The sequence below is a fragment of the Budorcas taxicolor genome, chromosome 1, assembly GCF_023091745.1.
Source record: "Budorcas taxicolor isolate Tak-1 chromosome 1, Takin1.1, whole genome shotgun sequence".
Taxonomy (NCBI): Eukaryota; Metazoa; Chordata; class Mammalia; order Artiodactyla; family Bovidae; genus Budorcas; species Budorcas taxicolor.
This window is the reverse complement of record NC_068910.1, coordinates 27,525,694-27,544,506: the sequence shown is the minus strand read 5'-3', so window position 1 is coordinate 27,544,506 and position 18,813 is coordinate 27,525,694. Positions and strand designations below refer to the sequence as shown.

At 37.5% G+C, this 18,813-nt stretch overlaps 1 protein-coding gene across 1 annotated transcript in view; it reads right to left on the bottom strand.

The window, feature by feature from the left end:
- Positions 1-1,807: 1,807 nt before the first annotated feature.
- TAFA1 (TAFA chemokine like family member 1) overlaps positions 1,808-18,813 on the bottom strand; it is a 509,833-nt gene continuing 492,827 nt past the window's right edge. The window contains exons 3-4 of the mRNA XM_052647367.1: positions 7,510-7,634; positions 1,808-1,825 (exon numbers count right to left, since the gene is read on the bottom strand). Of these exons, the coding sequence (XP_052503327.1) occupies positions 1,808-1,825; positions 7,510-7,634 (143 nt within the window). The remainder of the gene's footprint in view (positions 1,826-7,509; positions 7,635-18,813) is intronic.

The following is an 18,813-nucleotide window of genomic DNA, read 5'->3' as shown; positions in this document are numbered from 1 at the left end:
TGTTTAGGAAGCTCAGATTTTGCAATAAGGTTTCCATTTCCATTTTTGGATGTTTCTATAGGCATTCAAGATGCAGAACAAATCCACCTAGTTAGAGTATTTATATATTCAATCAGATTTCAAGGTATATTAGAAGAGATGAAAGAGCCTCTGGATTTTACCCAAAGGTTAACTGAAAAATCCACTCTAGGAGACCCACTGTGCCACTGATCTAGTAACAGGCCCTAATAACACATATTCTGGAGAAAAGACTTTGGAGGGAAAAAACACACTTGCAGTATGATCTGATAAGTAACAGGAATGTACAGTAATATTATGCTCTACAGAGTGCTAACATATCTACTTAAACAAGAATTTAAGTAGATAGTCTTTCTTAAAAGTGTCAGCTAAGTAACTCTAAAAAAAGAAGATGGACACAAACTGATCTTTGGGGGGCTGAGCCTTATATGTATCATCCAGGTGATCACTATGGAAGCCCAATAATAGGATTTGACATTTCATCTTGCTGGCTGAGGACACTGAACTTCTAGTAATGAATTTCTAGTTTTCAGATTATTAGAGTTGGAAATATTGGTTATGATGGCAGCAATGACCTTGTGCAAATAATTCTTGTGGACTATATGTCACTACATGAATGTTCTCTGGATTTGGCTAACGCTGATTGAGGGAAAATAAATGGCAAAGGAAGAGGACACAATGATTTAGAAAGAAGTTATTTACCACTTTAATAGGGCTGTCCAACATTTGGTCACACAGATCATTCTGAAACCTAACTGCTTTAACAGTCTTTCCATCTCACCAGAAGAGATCTCTAAATATTCTTGGAAAAATCAAATCAAATGTAGAAAGAGGTGCCATGATAAGACTTGTTGCTACAGCACTATGTTATTAATGATGTCAGACTTTGGATTTAATCAGAGGACATTTCTGCAGTTTAGGATAGCTATACAAAGCCTTAAGACACTGTATTTACAGAACTCAATACCGGGATCCATATTTGACCATCACTCTGCCGGAGTCTTAACAGCATGGTGGAGTGGCTCCCTCAAGAATCCTCATTTTTCTTTATCTGTGGAAAAGCTAGTAGTTCTAAAAATATTTTCCTGGAAGAGGTTAGAACGGTATTATATATCAATTGAATATAAAGTATGGTTATGTAAGCCAAGCTTGCATGCTAATATTGTACAGGATAGAAAACAACAAGTCAGGATGATGTGCTTCCTTGGGCCATCTGTAGAAACAGAAGGGAGCTCTTGCCTCGGTATTGTTTTGATGCCTCAGATTCCAGGAGTCCACCTGTAGCTGGCCTTCCAGTGTCAGTGCCATGCCCACCTCTCAAAAGGGCACGTTTTCCTTGCCGATAGCAAAAGAAATGATAAGAAAACAAAACAAAACATCCAAAACTCAAAGACGTACACCAGCCGTCTCAAACAGTGGTACAGTTAATTTCTTGAAGAGAATATATAATATTTCAAAATATTATGTATATACATGTATTTCAAGTGGTACAAAGTAACTATAGATCCAAATGAGAAGATAGTTGATCGTTCTTCGTAATCCCAAAAAATTTGCATTGAGAAAACCCATTTTTTTTTCTTAACCCACTTTCCATGGTGCCGCCAAAACTTCAGGTCTTCTCCCTCTAGGATACTCTGTGATACACAGTAAAAGCACTGTGCTTATCTGGTAATCAGTCAAAGTGCAAATAAGAAATCCATTTGGCTTCTAATGTATAAGATGTTTTAACTTTTTAAAATGTATTTTCCGCAGAGTTGATTTTCCTTTATTACTATAACAAATGCTTCTGTTAGGTTCTTGGGTGAATCTGAAAGCAAAGAGAGAAAGAAAGAAATTTCAGGAAGAAAAGAAGGAAAAGAAGGCACAAAGAAAGACGATTAGGAGGAAAATTAAGGACACCATGAATTTTTAGGATGTTGCTTCTTTCAAGTGCACTGAAATAAAAAATGTTCAAGCCTAGAGCAGTAGTTTTCAAACGGTGATCAAAGCACATGCACAGGCCACCATATTTTATCAATTCATTAATTTTTGCCACAAGCGAGGACACAGACTCTTGGAGCAATGGTTAAGCAAGACTGCGAGCATTGGTATGCAACCTACGTAACTGTGGGGAGCCCTGTGCCAAAAAGGACTTCACACTTGGTTTAATGACCTGCAACTGCCATCTTGAAATTCTTAGTAATATTTAAAAAGGGGTTTTGTGTTTTCATTCTGCACTGGACTCTTTCTGTAAATTATGTAGTTATTCCTATGTCTGTCTGATGAGAATGTCATGAGAAGGAAATTCACTAGCCTTGTCATGTTGGTCGCTTGTAAGATGCAGAGGGGTGGTATAAGGTGAAGTCATTGCCAAGGTTGGATCACACCTGTTGAGGAATTTAAGAGACCTTTGCAAGGCGAGAAACTGTTCCACTCAAACAATGATATAGTTTTCAAGGGCAATCAATGGCATACTTCTATAACTGCTGATGTCATTCAATCCATTCAAATAATGGTCCCAAAGACTCATATTCAGAAGGATGCATGCATGAAGAATCACTGGTTTAGAGCATGATGATGGTTCTAATAAAGTTGAAGGTTCTATTCTAGAGTTCTAGGACTTAAAACAGTTTTCTCCATCATCTCTTAATTCTTTATAGTTTTAGAAACTGAGTATTCTGAGTCCAGGAGTGAAGTCCATTTAAAGCTTTCAGGGTTAGGTAGGAATGGTAATACATGCTTGCATTCAAAAGTTGGTTGGGCCAGGGGCAGAATGTATAAGAAAACTTCACACATTTATTTTTGTACTCTTTCCATACAAATAACAGATACTTTCAAACTTTGGTTTCTTATAGTCCAGTGGTGTTTATGACATTTGTTTTCACTGTCTTCTTTTCCACCGAAAGGAAGGAGAAAAAGACATTTCCAAAACTAATCTGGAATTGCCTTTAAAAAAAAAAATGTGTAATGACCCTCCCTCTCTCCCCATCCCACCCGACTTTAGGCTCTATCCTTCGTGGAAGGCCAGGGGCCATGTCATGACCATCATCACATTCCCAAGACTTTAACTTTAGAGAAGACATGTTTAATACTATTTATTAGTTAAAGAAATGAATGAGCACACTTGGATCATTTGTGGCAATTTTGACAGCAGTTTATTCTTTGAGAAGATAGTGTACTCTTCCTTCCTGCAGTCTCTAAATGCCACTCCCACTCCAGCCTCCCCTCTTTCCCCATCATTTCTCTCTCTCTCTCTCTCAAAGGCATTTCTTGCAAAACGAACAGATGAGATCAAGACTGTCAAGACTCTCAGAACCTTTCATGCCTGCTGGAATTTGGAGTGAAGAAGCTGCAATATGTCAAAGCTGGTATTTTACTCCTCAGTTATATTAAAAACAAAAAACAACACTGGGGTGATTAGAGTCGGTGGAGATACGCAAAGCCATTAGGAGGATAAGGCCAGGAGGCTGTGGACAAATGACTCTGGTGAATTGCACTGGGTGAGTCACAGGGCATATCACATCTGAAAAGATGGCTATTGTGGTTAGGTATATAATCTGAGGGGTTAGATTGCAATCTGAGGTCTGTAATTTACTCTTTTAGGGAATGAGACATTACAGAGTACACTAACTGTTGATCTCCTCACTAATGTGAAAGATATTAACATACTTGGATGAAGGAAATCCAAGAAATTGCTTGATATTTGCCCAGATATAAAACCAGATTACGTTCTGGTATTTTAATCTACTAATTTTCCTTCCCGAGTGATTTTGGATTTGTCCTCATTTTATTCCCTTCCTCTTCCTGTCCCCAAACAATCATTGTTCACTTTCTACACATAAATTATTACAGCATTGTCAGACAACTTATTTCCTCAAAGGGGAAGTCTAGCTTTCTGAATTAAGTCATTATTCCTGAATACACAAGGTAGTAGATTCTTTCCTGAATACATAGACTACAGCCTCTTCACCTTTCACACTTCTGCTTTTCCTTCATCAGCTTAAAGAAAAGAGATAAACCAATGGGTATCCACAACCATAGGAAAAAAATCTCTAGTCAATATTTAGGCAGGTTAGTCTTGCTACAAACTACCTACGAAGCAATGTAATTAAAAAAAAAAAAAAAACTGAAGCCATGATCAAGGAGGAACGGGGGTAAAATTTAGTCAATTTACGTTTTTCATATATCAGTTTAAAGAAAAGGGATAAACTAATGGATATCTAAAACTATAGGAAGAAAATCTCTAGCCAATATTTAGGTAGTTTAGTCTTGCTCCAAATTCCCAACAAAGCAATTTGATAAAACAATGTAAGCTATGATCAAGCAGGAACAGTGTTAAAGTTCAGCCAAGAAGCTTCACCCAGATGCACCAAGCTTCTTCTCAGAAGGCATCTATCTTACTGTGCCCGTGCCAAATTTTTGGAGCACCTCTCAAGTGTGATTACTTTCTCTCCATAGCATGGCATTCAGGAAGTTTCCTCTTTCCCTATGGTTTATTCTGCCAAGTCTCCTGAAAGGGAAGCCTCTGCTTGATTCCACTTATCTTTTCTCCTTCCTTCTGAGTTTTATTGCACCCAGATCCAATTTCCCCAAGATTTTCCTTCAGACTGTGGCCTGTTACCCTGGCTAGTCTATATTCTGTGGTATCTGGTGGGTTAAATGAAACACTGAATTTCTACTCTCCACCTTCCTTAAAAAATGAGCATTCTAAAAATTTAAATTAGGGCACACTTTAAACCATCTTTTCTTTATTGACATTTCAAAAAATGCTGAGAATTTTGGCTTAGGATGATTAGTTGGGAAGTAACTCACACAATAGGGAGTTTATATGGAAAAATAAAATGTAGGGAGAAAGCCTGAAGTCCCAGGAACCTTTCCTCCAAATTTCTTTACACTGAATCTCCTTTTAAAAAATAAGTTTGCAGGAAATTTACAGTTGCCATTAGCAGTCTGAGTATGTTTTTCAGTTTTCTGCTTTTGTTTTTTTCTTAAAGAACTCTTTGAGCCAATCTTACCCATACAACAAAAAGAAGTGATTTTCTTTATTCTTCCTTTTACTTTAATAAGGTCTTGAATTTTTTACCCTAAAGATTACTTCTTAAAGAACAGCAAAAACATATGATTCCTAATTAAAATACATCTGTGACTTAAACTTTTAAAAGTTAAATTGCTAGGGTCAACATTTGAAGTGTGTAGGCATATTTATACTCCGATGGGGGAAAACACACAAGGGATACTAGAAAAATTCATATAAAACCTATTTTTTAGAGCGTATGATCTAAGGACTGGTGTTAACCATTTATATGGGATGGAGCGCCTGTGTATATCATTTGGACTTAACTTGTGGCTTTTGTGTTTAAAAGTGTTTATTTCATCATGAATTTCTTTGTAAAGAAGGGGGAAGAAAATATGTCAATTGCAGTGTTTGGGTTTTCGTAAGGTCTGAAACATTCAGCTTTTTCTACTGCCTTCCTTTTCCTTCTCTAAAGAGAGACTTGAGAATTTTTAGTTGACTGATGTGCCACACACATAGCTATAGAGGACTCTCTTATTTCTTTGCCTGAAACAGATGTACACATCAGAAACAGGTACATCTTCTGCTTTTAAACTGCCTGTAAGGGTGATTTATTTCTCTTATACTGTTCAACTATTTGGATTGCGTTCAGCCCACCTATGGCATAGTGAACACAATGTGTACTTGACTCTATTACCATGATCAGATTCCACACACCGTACTTTGGTGATTCAGAAGAATGTCTAGGATGTATTACCGCAAGCATGATGGCTTTAAAATATACTCTATGAAAGCCAAATAAAAGAAAGTGACATGAGTCACAAATAAGCAGCATTAACAATTTCTCTGTTCTGTTTTATTTTCTGTCAGCCAAAGAGTCTTCTCATTGGTACTCTTGAAACTTTACATACCTAAATTCTGAAATATTTTGACTTGCATTATTGTTCTTTAAGGAGTTTTAAGTCTGAAGGTACTATGAGAGCAAGGATTACCGTCAATGAAGGGTGATTGGTTATCACTTGGAATAGGGAATGCAGATTTGGCAGAGAGTATGTCAACAACATGTTCAAAACAACAGCTATTGATTTCCAACCATACTGGCTAAAATACAGAGCAGCTTAAAACTAACTTGCAAGGGTAGCTTCAAATTATCTGGTAAAATCACCTTCATGAAAAATGTAGCCAAAGGGAAACCAAAAAATCCATACTCTAGACCAGCTAATTAAGATGACTTCTGGGATATTAGCACAAACTAGGTTCAGTTTTAAACACTCTCTTCTGTAGATGTTGCACTGAAATGAAATACAATAGTCCAGATTGAACTTCTTGGCACCTTCAATTTGTAGGTTAACAAGATAGGATGATTTTGACAAGCCTTCTGGCTGCAAGCCAGGGACGTAGAGCCATTTACTGGCTAACGTGGTCAGCATAGGCAACTAAACTAGAAAAACAGAGCCTTCACTTATAAAAAGTTTCATAAAGTGTTATGTTTTCTGCATCACAAAAATGCAAGAACCAATTTTATTTTTTGAAATGAAAATTCTGAGAAGAAAGACCAGGTTAAGACTCATGATTGAGGGGCTGGAATCAGATATGCCCTTTGAAATTTGGATCATTCTTTTGGAAACTTACAAGTTCAACATATTGGAATTTTAACTAGTGGAGCTTGCTTTAAAAAGGACCCAATACTTGCAACATATTCACACATAACAGGGCTGATATTCTCATGGTTCATGTACATATCACCATACTGACTGTTAAAATACAAATAGACTTTTGTACTAATAGAGTTTTGTGTAGTGAATAGTTACTGTCTTACACACCCTAAAGGACCCCCCCTCAGTACCCTCATTAGAACTTTCAAACTTTCTTATGAACCAGCAACTACAGAGTCAACAACTGGCCTAGACTGGCTTCTCTAACCTTTTCCAGCCTCATGACACCAGTTCTGATGGGCTGGGTAGCCTCATACACATCATTACATATTTTGAAGCCAATTCCTGTTTCAACCACACAAAGCAAAGAACAATTATTCACATCAGAGAAACCTTTCATTTCCCTAAAAGGGCATCAAAATTCCTTTAAACAACCTTAAGAAAATAGCAGTACTTAAATGCAGAGCTTTTTAGAAAACCATCTGGATGAATTAGGTAAGATCTTATTTTATTATCTATTCTGAGCACCATAGATGTCCAATGCATTATCCAAATACGCGCCTCACTGCCCCTCTTCCCTTCGGCGATGGCAGCCTAACTTTGTTTATGAGTCCATAACAGACACACTAAACTGCTCAGTATGGAGAAGTCAAGTTCAATCTCTAACTTCTCTTTGATGGATGGACACTGATCTGAACCATCAAAAATAGTTTCTGCTGGAGAAAAGGCTTCTTTCTCTCCTGTTCAAAGCCTCTCTGGGTGTTCTTTATATAACCCAAAGGCAAACAGTACAGTTTGTAACATGCATGAGACATTTGGGAAAACAAAAAACAAAAAACTTACTCTTGTGGTCTTGATTTTATTGCCTGTAGCACACATCCATCCAGAATTATCAGGGAGTGTCTTACACTCTTCTCCTTCTAGACAAGGCTCCATCTCACACCACCATTTCCCGATCACAATGGAGGCTGTGCAAAGACAGGAAACAGGTTTGTTTGCAATTCATCCAATCTGGGCATGAGACTGTGTCCTTCTATAGATGTTAATGTTCTATGAGACACATTAGGTCCTTTTTAACCTTTCATGATTGGGTAAGAACACTATTAAGAAGAGTAAGATTTTAACTTAAAACATCTTCAAATGCAAATATAATGATGCCATCTGGTTTCATCAAGCTACATTTTGTCCAGAATCTCCTTGTATGATGAAAATATGAAGAATGGGGGCATTTACTTGCTAGAGAAACTTCTGCGTTTGTTTTGTAGATCAAGAATTTGGTACTTTCTTTTCAGTGTGAGGGACAAAAGGACTAAATGTTCTTTAGAATGACTGACCGAGCTGTTCTTTTTCAGAAAGGCCAGTTTATTTACCCCCAGCATTAGGGTTTATCTCCCAGCCTAGGGCCTTTGAGAATTTCAAAGGCCTACTGAAAAATAGAAAAAAGTGAACTGATGGAAAGTACAAAAGAAAGCCTGAGAAATTAAAACCAACAGTCATAATAAAGGAAACTATTTGTTTACAGTCAAAAGTATATTTGATGTGAGCTTTCAGTGTGTTTCCTTTCAATGTGTTTGAGGTGATATGAGTGGAAATTTTAAAACCTGAGCCTCAGATAAAACAGCTCTACTTTTTAGGGTGACACCGAGGATGACCACATTAGGAAGCTGGCAACGAATTTAGTGGCTGGATTTATAGCACACTTTTTTGGACAATGAGATTTTATAAAACTAGAGACTGGATTCACTCAGTACAAATCAAGCAGCCCCAGAGCTTTAATATCTTGAGTGAAAATGATTTCTGCATAAGCATTGGTCATTTCTGAGGATCCTCAAGGCATTGGTTTTTTTATTCTTATTTTTTATCAAATTCACCTGGCTTTTTCATGAAAAATCCTTAACATATCTGTGAGTGTTTCTTTTGTGATACTTTCCAAATGGCTGTCTTTACACTGAACTGGAACTCTAGGTCTTTATCCAAAAAAAAAAAAAAAAAAAAAAGTCACTTTTCAATCCCTCACATTCCCACGTTGTCTCTACCATGATATTTTGTCTCAAAACAACAAAGAATTGAGCTGCAGGAGTTGCTCGTATATTTTTGAGATTAGTTGTTTGTCAGTAGCTTCATTTGCTATTATTTTCTCCCATTCTGAAGGCTGTCTTTTCACCTTGCTTATAGTTTCTCAATTCCAGAAAAATAAACGACCCAATCAAAAAAATGGGCCAAAGAACTAAATAGACATTTCTTTGAAGAAGACGTACAGATGGCTAACAAACACATGAAAACATGCTCAACATCACTCATTATCAGAGAAATGCAAATCAAAACCACAATGAGGTACCATTTCACACCAGTCAGAATGGCTGCGATCCAAAAGTCTACAAGCAATAAATGCTGGAGAGGATGTGGAAAAAAGGGAACCCTCTTACACTGTTGGTGGGAATGCAAACTAGTACAGCCATTATGGAGAACAGTGTGGAGATTTCTTTAAAAACTGAAAACAGAACTGCCATATGACCCAGAAATCCCACTGCTGGGCATACACACCAAGGAAACCAGAATTGAAAGAGACACATGTACCCCAATGTTCATCACAGCACTGTTTATAATAGCCAGAACATGGAAGCAACCTAGATGTCCATCAGCAGATGAATGGATAAGAAAGCTGTGGTACATAAACACAATGGAGTATTACTCAGCCATTAAAAAGAATACATTTGAATCAGTTCTAATGAGGTGGATGAAACTGGAGCCTATTATACAGAGTGAAGTAAGCCAGAAAGAAAAACACCAATACAGTATACTAACACATATATATGGAATTTAGAAAGATGGTAACAATAACCCTGTATGCGAGATAGCAAAAGAGACACAGATGTATAGGACAGTCTTTTGGACTCTGTGGGAGAGGGAGGGGGGAATGATTTGGGAGAATGGCATTGAAATATGTATAATATCATATAAGAATTGCCAGTCTAGGTTCGATGCAGGGTGCAGGATGCTTGGGGCTGGTATATTGGGATGACCCAGAGGGATGGTACGGGGAGGGAGGTAAGAGGGGGGTTCAGGATGGGAAACACATGTACACCCGTGGTGGATTCATGTTGATGTATGGCAAAACCAATACAATATTGTAAAATAATTAGCCTCCAATTAAAATAAATAAATTTAAATTAAAAAACAAAACAAAACAAAGAAATCACAGGACATCTCTTAACATCACAGGGCATTAATGTTAAAATGAAATGGGGTTCATGGTATAGGGAAGCAGGAGCACATTAAAATTCTCTATCCATCCAGCATGCCCTAGAGAGATCAGACTGCTACCTCAGAAGCAGAATGGCTTAAACATCCATTTATCTGCATTTAAGTTTCCCTCTTCCACACTTTTCTTATTTCAGACTTCCCCTCCTTTAGAATTCAGTCTTCCTCAAACTTCCCTTTGAACAAAAATTATTCTGCAGGATTACATATGCAAAATCATATCTACTCTATGGTCAACTGAAAGATTTTTTTTCAAGGATAACTTTGCCTACATTTGATATACACCTTACATGTAGACTAGACCAAATCACAGAAAACACAACTCCATTGGACAGAGCAAGCAGAGGAAGTAAAAATCTTGCGTATTGTTCTATCCATGTGCAAAACAATGTGATATTTTTGAAAAACTCAGGCTAAAAACAGAAAACACAAATCCTCTACAGCAAGGGTCTCCAGCCTCTGGACCATGGACCTGTTTCACCTTCAGATCAGCAGTGGCATTACATTGCAAATAAAGTGCACAAAGGGCTTCCCAGGTGGTTCAGACAGTAAAGTACCTGTCTGCAAGGCATGAGAATCAGGTTCAATTCCTGGGTTGGGAAGATCTCCTGGAGAAGGGAATGGCAACTCATTCCAGTATTCTTGCCTGGAGAATTCCATGGACAGAGGAGCCTGGCGGGCTACAGTCCATGGGGTTGTAAAGAGTCAGACACGACTGAGCGACTAACACAAAGGGCACAATAAATGTAATGCTCTTGAATCATCCTGAAAGATCCCCCCACACCCAGTCCGTGGAAAAGCTATCTTCCACAAACTCAGTCCCAGGTACCACAATGGTGGGGATCACTATTCTTGAGGGTCCAAAATGATTATGAATGCTTTGAATGATTTTCTTTTTAATAGTAGGGTTCAACATCAGGATGTGGAGTAGAAGAAGAATCTTGTTATAAATTAAGAGGCCTTATTTGTGTGAACTAATAGGTTGACAATACTAAATAGAGAAGCAGATATTTTGGAAGCAAGAAAAGCATATGTTGAGTTGAAGGGGAATAAAACCAAATGGCAAAGCTTTCAGGAACATAAGATACAAGTCAGTGTTTGGCAGTGCTTCTCGAGAGCTTCCAAGCTGAGGCTCCCTTCTGGCTTAAGTTCGGTCACACACAAGCCAATGACACTTGCCATGCTTGTCCCCTTAAAGCCCACCTAATATTTCAGTATTGTGCCCTGCATCTCAACCACCAAGAACAGAGACCCTATGATCTTTGCTTGGAGGGGAAACTGCCTTTCCCAAAGGTCTTAGATTTAGCATCTGTCCCCCTTCATTCACAGAGGCTCACAGATAATGAATAACTGCTGGTAAGGTCAGCCGTTAGTATCTTTGCCTCTTTCTAAAGGACCCCGTTCCATCTTCTTCAGGCTGTTCTTTGCCCTCTCACAGCTGACCTACTTTGTTGCAAGCTAACAAAGCAGCTTCTCCCCTTTCTCTCAAGCATTAATATCTCCCGCATGAACATGTAGGCTGTAGGAAAAGGAATGCACCTCAAATCCTGAGTATCACTTTTAATTCAAGTTTATAAAGACTCACCAGCATGGAGGGAAAGAGAAAAAGCTTTTTAAGAATAAAAATGTCCCAGATCTGCTGATGGTCTCGAAAAATTCATATTACAGTTGCTTCTCCTACATGGAGTTTGATGACTTGGTATTCCCTCCGGCTTTTTGGAATCTAGTTCATTTTTCCAGGATCGCTTTTCTTAAGATGCTATTAGACCTGTGTTGTTTCTGCTTTATGCATTACACAGTCATTTTAATACCTATTATTTTATGGCCTAGGTCAAAATATAGTTTCTCATCCCCCCCTTTTTTTATGAACTCACATTCCCTGAAATATCTTTTAAAGAATTCACAAAGAAAGGATTTAAAAATTGCCTTCTCTTCTCCCAATTTGGAAGCTACTGAAAACCTTCTGAATATTGGACAAGGAATGAACAATTGGATTTAATAAAATGAGCTAATATTAATGCTAGTTTATTTTTTTTAATGATTTTTCTTACAGAGGTAAGTATAATAATAAAACTGTAAATAGAAATAATTCTAAGATACCTTGCATTATAATGGTCAGTTCAATAATACAAATGATAACTGACATTTCCAAATACTTCTTGTGTGTCTCTATGTTAGATACTTTTAAATGTATTATTTCATTCTTCAAAGCAATCCTATGAAGTAGATATCATGAGACCATTTGTTTTTTTAGATTAAAAAAAATAAGGCCCACAAAGTTTAAGTAACTTTCCGAAGCTTATACAGGTAGAGTTCAGAAATTTACACAAGAATTCAGGCCTGCTTGACCATAAAAACCCATGTTTTCCACCATGATAATGCGAACTCATTTTAGTTGTGAGTTTAAAAATCATAGTTCTCTAAGAAAAACATGTATTGACTTAAGAGTGGATGAATGAATTCTCTCTGCTCTATTATTATTGAAAATAAATTTTGTATCAACCTGAACACTTGCAGGAAACAAAATCATTCAGGTTTTTGCAAAATTAACTTAAAAAATAATTTGGGAAGGAACAGTTGATCACACTTGTTTCTTGCTAGTCTTAGCTACATGTTGCTTCATTTCATTTGTCATAGCATTTTAAGAGAAATTCCCACTAGTGAACACTTTATGAATCCATAAGAAACTTATGAGGTAGATGTCTAACTTCTCTAAGAACTTTTCTCTCTTAGAAGAACTGAATTAATTAAATATCAGCTGTAAAACCCAACTCTCTCTTATCTGTGGTGATAGTGAAAAAGAATCTTAAAAGTCCCTTTTAACCCTGGGATTCTGAGATTCTATGAATGTGCCATGTTCAGGAAATATCTGATCTTCAACTTTTTCAAGAATGTTCATCTTTCCTTGAGAGATTCTTAAAATCACTAAGGCCACTTTAATCATGAGTCTTGATTTCGCCCTTATACCAGGTCCTATTGCTATCAAGCAGAAGACAGACTATAAAAGGAGAGTGAATCCATCTCTTGGTGATAAGTTGTAAATGGAGCAGAAATCCCATTTTTAAAAAATTTTTTCTGTTGTTGTTCACTGTGAGGAATTTTCCCATGAAAATAGAATGGGATATAATAAGCAATGGGTTTAATATATATTAAAAAATACTGTCTAACAATTGTCGTTTTTAAAAAATCATTTCAGCAGATAATGTTTGAGTTGTGGTTCAGCAAATGTTTATTGGGTACTTTGCATAGTCAAAGCTCCCTGATTTGCTGAGAGTAATAAAATAATGAACATGACATAGTCCCGACCCTGAGAGCCTACAGCTTGGCTCAGGGTTTTTCAATACGAACACTATTGGTATTTTAGCATGAATCATGGTAAAGAGAAATAAATGCACAAAAATTGCTCCTCCAGTAGTAAATATGATAATGTACGAGAACAGCAGCCTCACGATTAGGAGTAGTAGGAAAATAGAAACTCTTAGTAAGATTGTAGAAGTTTCTTAAAGCAAGGAGCCTGAGCTTAAAAAAAATTGTTTTGTCATTAACTTATTTTTTAAGGATTCTTGATTTTCCAAGCAAAGGGAGGACCTATTTATAGGAGTGACTGGGGGAAGATGAATTTGGCAGTGATATGCAAGATGCAAGAAGGAAGAAGCAAGCACCTGAAATGCCAGGTAAGCACCACTGCATTCAGACAGAGAAGCGACAGGTCTTGAGCTTTGGTTGCCTGCTCTAGAATTGTGAAACACGGAAGAGTGGAAAGTGATATTAAGAACAATTGGGGGAAATACAATTGCCAGTATCTCAACCATGTTAATTGTAATCCTAACCACACTGGACACTAATTATTAACTTATTAGCTCATGTGCCAGGGGCTTCTCTGGTGGCACAAGGGTAAAGAATTCGCCTGACAAACAGGAGACCCGGGTTCAATTCCTGGATTGGGAGGATCCCTTGGAGAAAGAAATGGCAACCCATTCCAGTCTTCATGCCTGGGAAATCCCATAGACAGAGGAGGCTAGCAGGCTACAGTCCATGGGGTCACAAAGAGTAGGGCATGACTTAGCAACTCAACAGCGACAGCAAACAGTTCATATGCCTGCATACTCCCTCTACTCACTAGATAGTGAATTCCTTGAGTGCACAGATCATATTACATTCATCTTTGAATGGGACACAGTAGCTTAAGACAGGTTCATTCACTCATAAATGAATGAATAAAACAATGAAACAAAAAAGGGAAAGAAAAAATAGTGACTATTTCAAAGGATTGTGAGGATCACATGAGAAATTCATCCCAAGCACTTAGTATTGTCTAGCATTCAGCAAATGTTTAATAAATATTAGCTATTATTATCAGCAGCAGCAGCATCATTTTAGTACTCAAGAGAATAAAATCATTCCCAAAAAGAAAAGGCAGTTCTTCACAAAGTTAGCAACTACACCATTGTTCTTCAATATTATGCCAAACTCTCAGCTCGCTTCTATGACTTATGAGAGTTTGAGCATAAATTAAATGACTGAACATATGATTGCATTCATGTTCCCAGAAGTAGGTTATAAGTATATCAATCATGAAAAATTTCCAGGCTCATTTTTGTGCAGCCTGTTACGCAATTTAAAGCAATGGCTGGGATTCCATTAGAAGAATGGGACAGCTCTCCAGCCTCCATTTTTGCGCAGGTTTTTGGAACAGCTGTTACGAGGCTCTTCTTCAAAAGACCTGCAGTGACTCCCTGTGTGTGATTATCTTTATCAAAGCAAATGGAAAATTAAGGGCACTGAATAACATTGTCTGTAGATATTCTAAGCTCCCTCTTTCTTGTAAGCTCACATTTAAGAATTGGATCCAGTTTGGAGGGACTGGGGAATGGTTAAGACTCTAAACTCTTGGGTGTGTGATAGAGCGACCCAGGTTTGAACCTTAACTCCATCACTTATTGGTAGAATGGCTTCTGAAAGCTCTTTGGTTCAAGTCTCAGGTTCCTGAGTTATAAATGGAGTTAATAAAAATCACCACTGTAATTGTGAATTTTAGATGAAATAAGATACTTAGCACAATACCTAATAAGCTCAATGCTCAACACAGGGGAAATTATTACTATTATTTATCCATCTGTCCTCTAGCCAGCTATGTATGCATTCATGGAATTATCTTTACAGAGAGTGAGTGCCTTTTTTAATGGGCGTTTATCCCAGTTTTGGGAGACATATATTTGCTTTTTTACTGTACTGATTAGACTGTACTACTTTATAGGATCTATAATATATTTCAGAGACATACACAGAATTAATAGCTGATGATAGAATTGATAAGCATTACTTCTCTTCTACTAATTCTATTCTAGTGCTTTTGAAACTGAGGCAGTTTTATCCTGGTGAGGGTAGAGGTGAGGATGTGGATTGTGAAATGGGTCATACTTAAAGCCACAAGATAAATGCGGTACAGTCTCCTTGAGTAATAGTTTTCCTTGAAGGTATTTGAAGAAAAAAGTTATCTTTTATTCATTTGAAAACTATTCATTAAGTATTGTGCTGGACATAAAAGAGACATGGTTTCTACCCCGAAGTGGCACATAATCTCTTGTAGGAAATAAACACTGTATGTAATGATGGGGCAACATGTGTTTACAAATAGTGATATGTAGAAAAATATGATGTGCTTTAAGGGAAACGAAGTGGATCTGATTTAGAGTGTCAGCATGATGGCAGGAAAGAAGTCCTCACCAAGGAGGTAATCTAACCACCAAGTAATCACCAAAGTATCTTCATACGGAAGCAAGTAAGTACATTTCTTATGAGATAAAAGGTTAACTTTACCTGAATTTTAAGATAAAACACAAAGAAGTATTGTGCTTGTCATGGGCTGTCTTATCAGGATGCAAGGGTATCATCCCCACTGCTTTAGGGGGAAAAAAAAAAAGCTGTCTGCTTGGTAAGAGAATTCTCAGACCCTTTGCCAGTTTAAGGGAGCACTCCTAATTCCTGTCAGCAGTAATATCCTTCTTTGTGGTCTGGACACCAGGACTGGAGTCTCTGGCTTATTTCGTGCTCTTAATACATGACAACTCTATTCATGCATCCACGTATAATTCAAACACTGGATGTTGGTCTTGCTTTTCTTAAACTGATGCTTTTATTTTTGAACTTAATTCATATATATATATATTGCATTTATGTAAGCACATAATTTAAAATATATGCTTAAGAAAGAACACAAAGAATCAGTTATTAGACAAAAAATCCTATTGTACATTTCTCGTATTCTCAAATTTAACATTTTATGTTATAGACTAACTCTGAAGTTTACAGTAAATAGGAAGTGACATTTTGTTATTTTTTCCAACAGTAGAAAACTTTACATTTTCCCCTCCTTAATTTTAAAAGTAATAAATATTCTTTTCTAGAATTCAAAGCATACAGATAATTAGAAAAAGGAACATAAACCTAATTGCATTAGGCAGAGATAAACTGCTCCATTTCGGTATGTTTTTCCTAGATTTTCCCTCTGAGTATTCATGACATAGCATCCAAAATGATCTTTAAAAATGCAAATAATTTCCTATCATTCATCTCTTTAATCCAACAGTTCCCATTACAGAGAGTAAATCCTAAACTCCTTACAATGGCTTTCAAAGATCCACATCACCTGGCTCTTCCTATCTCCCAACCCATATTTTCCACCATCCCTATCTCCACCCATCTCCCCCCGTTTTGTTACCATCTCTCTGCCCCTCTAGCTCTTCTGCACACTTGTAAAGCTCTCTCTCTCTCTCTTTTTATTTGGCTAATCATCTGTCTGGGCTATGTTCTCCCAGAATTGACATTGTTGCTGCTGCTGCTGCTGCTAAGTCGCTTTACTCGTGTCCGACTCTGTGCGACCCTATAGACGGCAGCCCATCAGGCTCCTCAGTCCCTGGGATTCTCCAGGCAAGAATACTGGAGTGGGTTGCCATTTCCTTCTCCAATGCATGAAAGTGAAAAGTGAAAGTGAAGTCGCTCAGTCGTGTCCAACTCTTTGCGACCCCATGGACTGCAGCCTACCAGGCTCCTCCGTCCATGGGAGTTTCCAGGCAAGAGCACTGGAGTGGGTTGCCATTGCCTTCTCCGAGAATTGACATTAACCAGGCCTCATTTCAATTCTTTGTTCCCTAAGTGGCCTTTTTTGGATAACTTATCTAAACTAATTCATACTCTCTTACCTTGCCACTTCCCCTCATATTCTGCTTTGCTTTTTTTCATAGCACATACTACTACCCGAATTTACAGAATATGTTATTGACCTAATACTACTCTTTTCCTCCCACCTGATGGTAAGCTCCATGAAGGTTTGGACTTTGTATTTCCAAATGGCTAGAACAGTGCTAGCACATAGTAGGTGGTTAATATATATATTTAAATTGCTTCAATAAATGTATTTACCAACACATACATACAAACATATATCATATCATACCACACGTATGGTCTGTACCCTTCTTTAAAACCTAAACACTAAATCATTAACATTCCCACATGCCTATTATTAAGTAAGAGGCATCATTATCTTAATATCTGCATAATATCCCATAGGAGGGCTGTATAACTGATTTAACCAATCCCCTATTATTGGAAAGTTGTCTTTTTTTTTTTTTTTTTGGTTGGTTGCTATTAGAAAGGATGCTTATATGAATGACCTTGCACATACATCTTTGCAACGTATTTATTTCTCTAGCATGAATTCCAAGGAGTGGAATTTCTGAGTCAAAAGGTTAAAAAAAAAAAGATGTTTGGTGCTTGGGCTTCCCTGGTGGCTAAGATGGTAAAGAGTCTGCCTGCCGTCCAGGAGACTCGAGTTCGATCCCTAGGTCAGGAAGATCCCCTGGAGAAGGAAATGGCAACCCACTCCAGTATTCTTGATTGGAAAATCTGATGGACAGAGGAGCCTGGCAGGCTCCAGTCCATGGGGTCGCAAAGAGTTGGACATGACTGAGTGACTTCACTTTGGTGTTTGTGATATATATCATCAATAAGCCCCCCAGAAACTTGATACTAATTGGTATTTCCCACCGAAAGTACCATTTCTCTGCACAGCTACACCAATACTTGTTTGCATTGTTAATGATTTCAGTGAATTATGGATTTTGTCTGTCTTTTGAGGGGTACAGAAACATGTTGCTTACCTAGTGAGCCCAGCTAACTGCCAACTTTCATAGTCCAGCTTGACTATCAAAAGAGTGACCTAATACAATAATAAGGTCTCAATTTATTTGTGAATAATTCCTCCCTGAAGAAATCTGACTGGAAGGGCTGTCACAGAATAAAGAGAATGGCATAGTGAAGGCACTAAGGCCCAAACAAAACCAAAACCACTATGCTGGAGTCCTTAGTGTGCACTGATATCTCTTGGAGGTCCCCAGTGGACAGTATGTGGCTACTGCACATGGATTGCTCAGGCTTAGCTAACCTGGTGTGGAAAATCTTGCTCTTTGTGAACAGAACAAGTGCTTATACTGTCCTTCTGAAATTCTGTGTCCCTATGGATTGTAAATTCAATCCGTTTACATTCATGGCAATAAATGGGAAGAGGGGTTAACACTGATGTGGGTATAAAGAGGAACTCCACAATGGTTCTGCATTTTAAATCAAAAGGGAAATCAGATTTTAAAATGATATTTACAAGCAACTTTCAAGACACTTATACATCTGTATACCTTTTGGGTGCTAGCTCTTTGTTCTTACAACATGAGAAACTGCTCCTTGGAGGGATTATATTTATTTCTCAATTTGAAAAGGTAACTTTAAAGGTTATTATTAGACTATATAATATAGTTTATTTTCTAGACTGGCTACAGATTTAATAGAATCAAATAATATTAGTTAAGTACCATTTTTTCCTTTTCATAG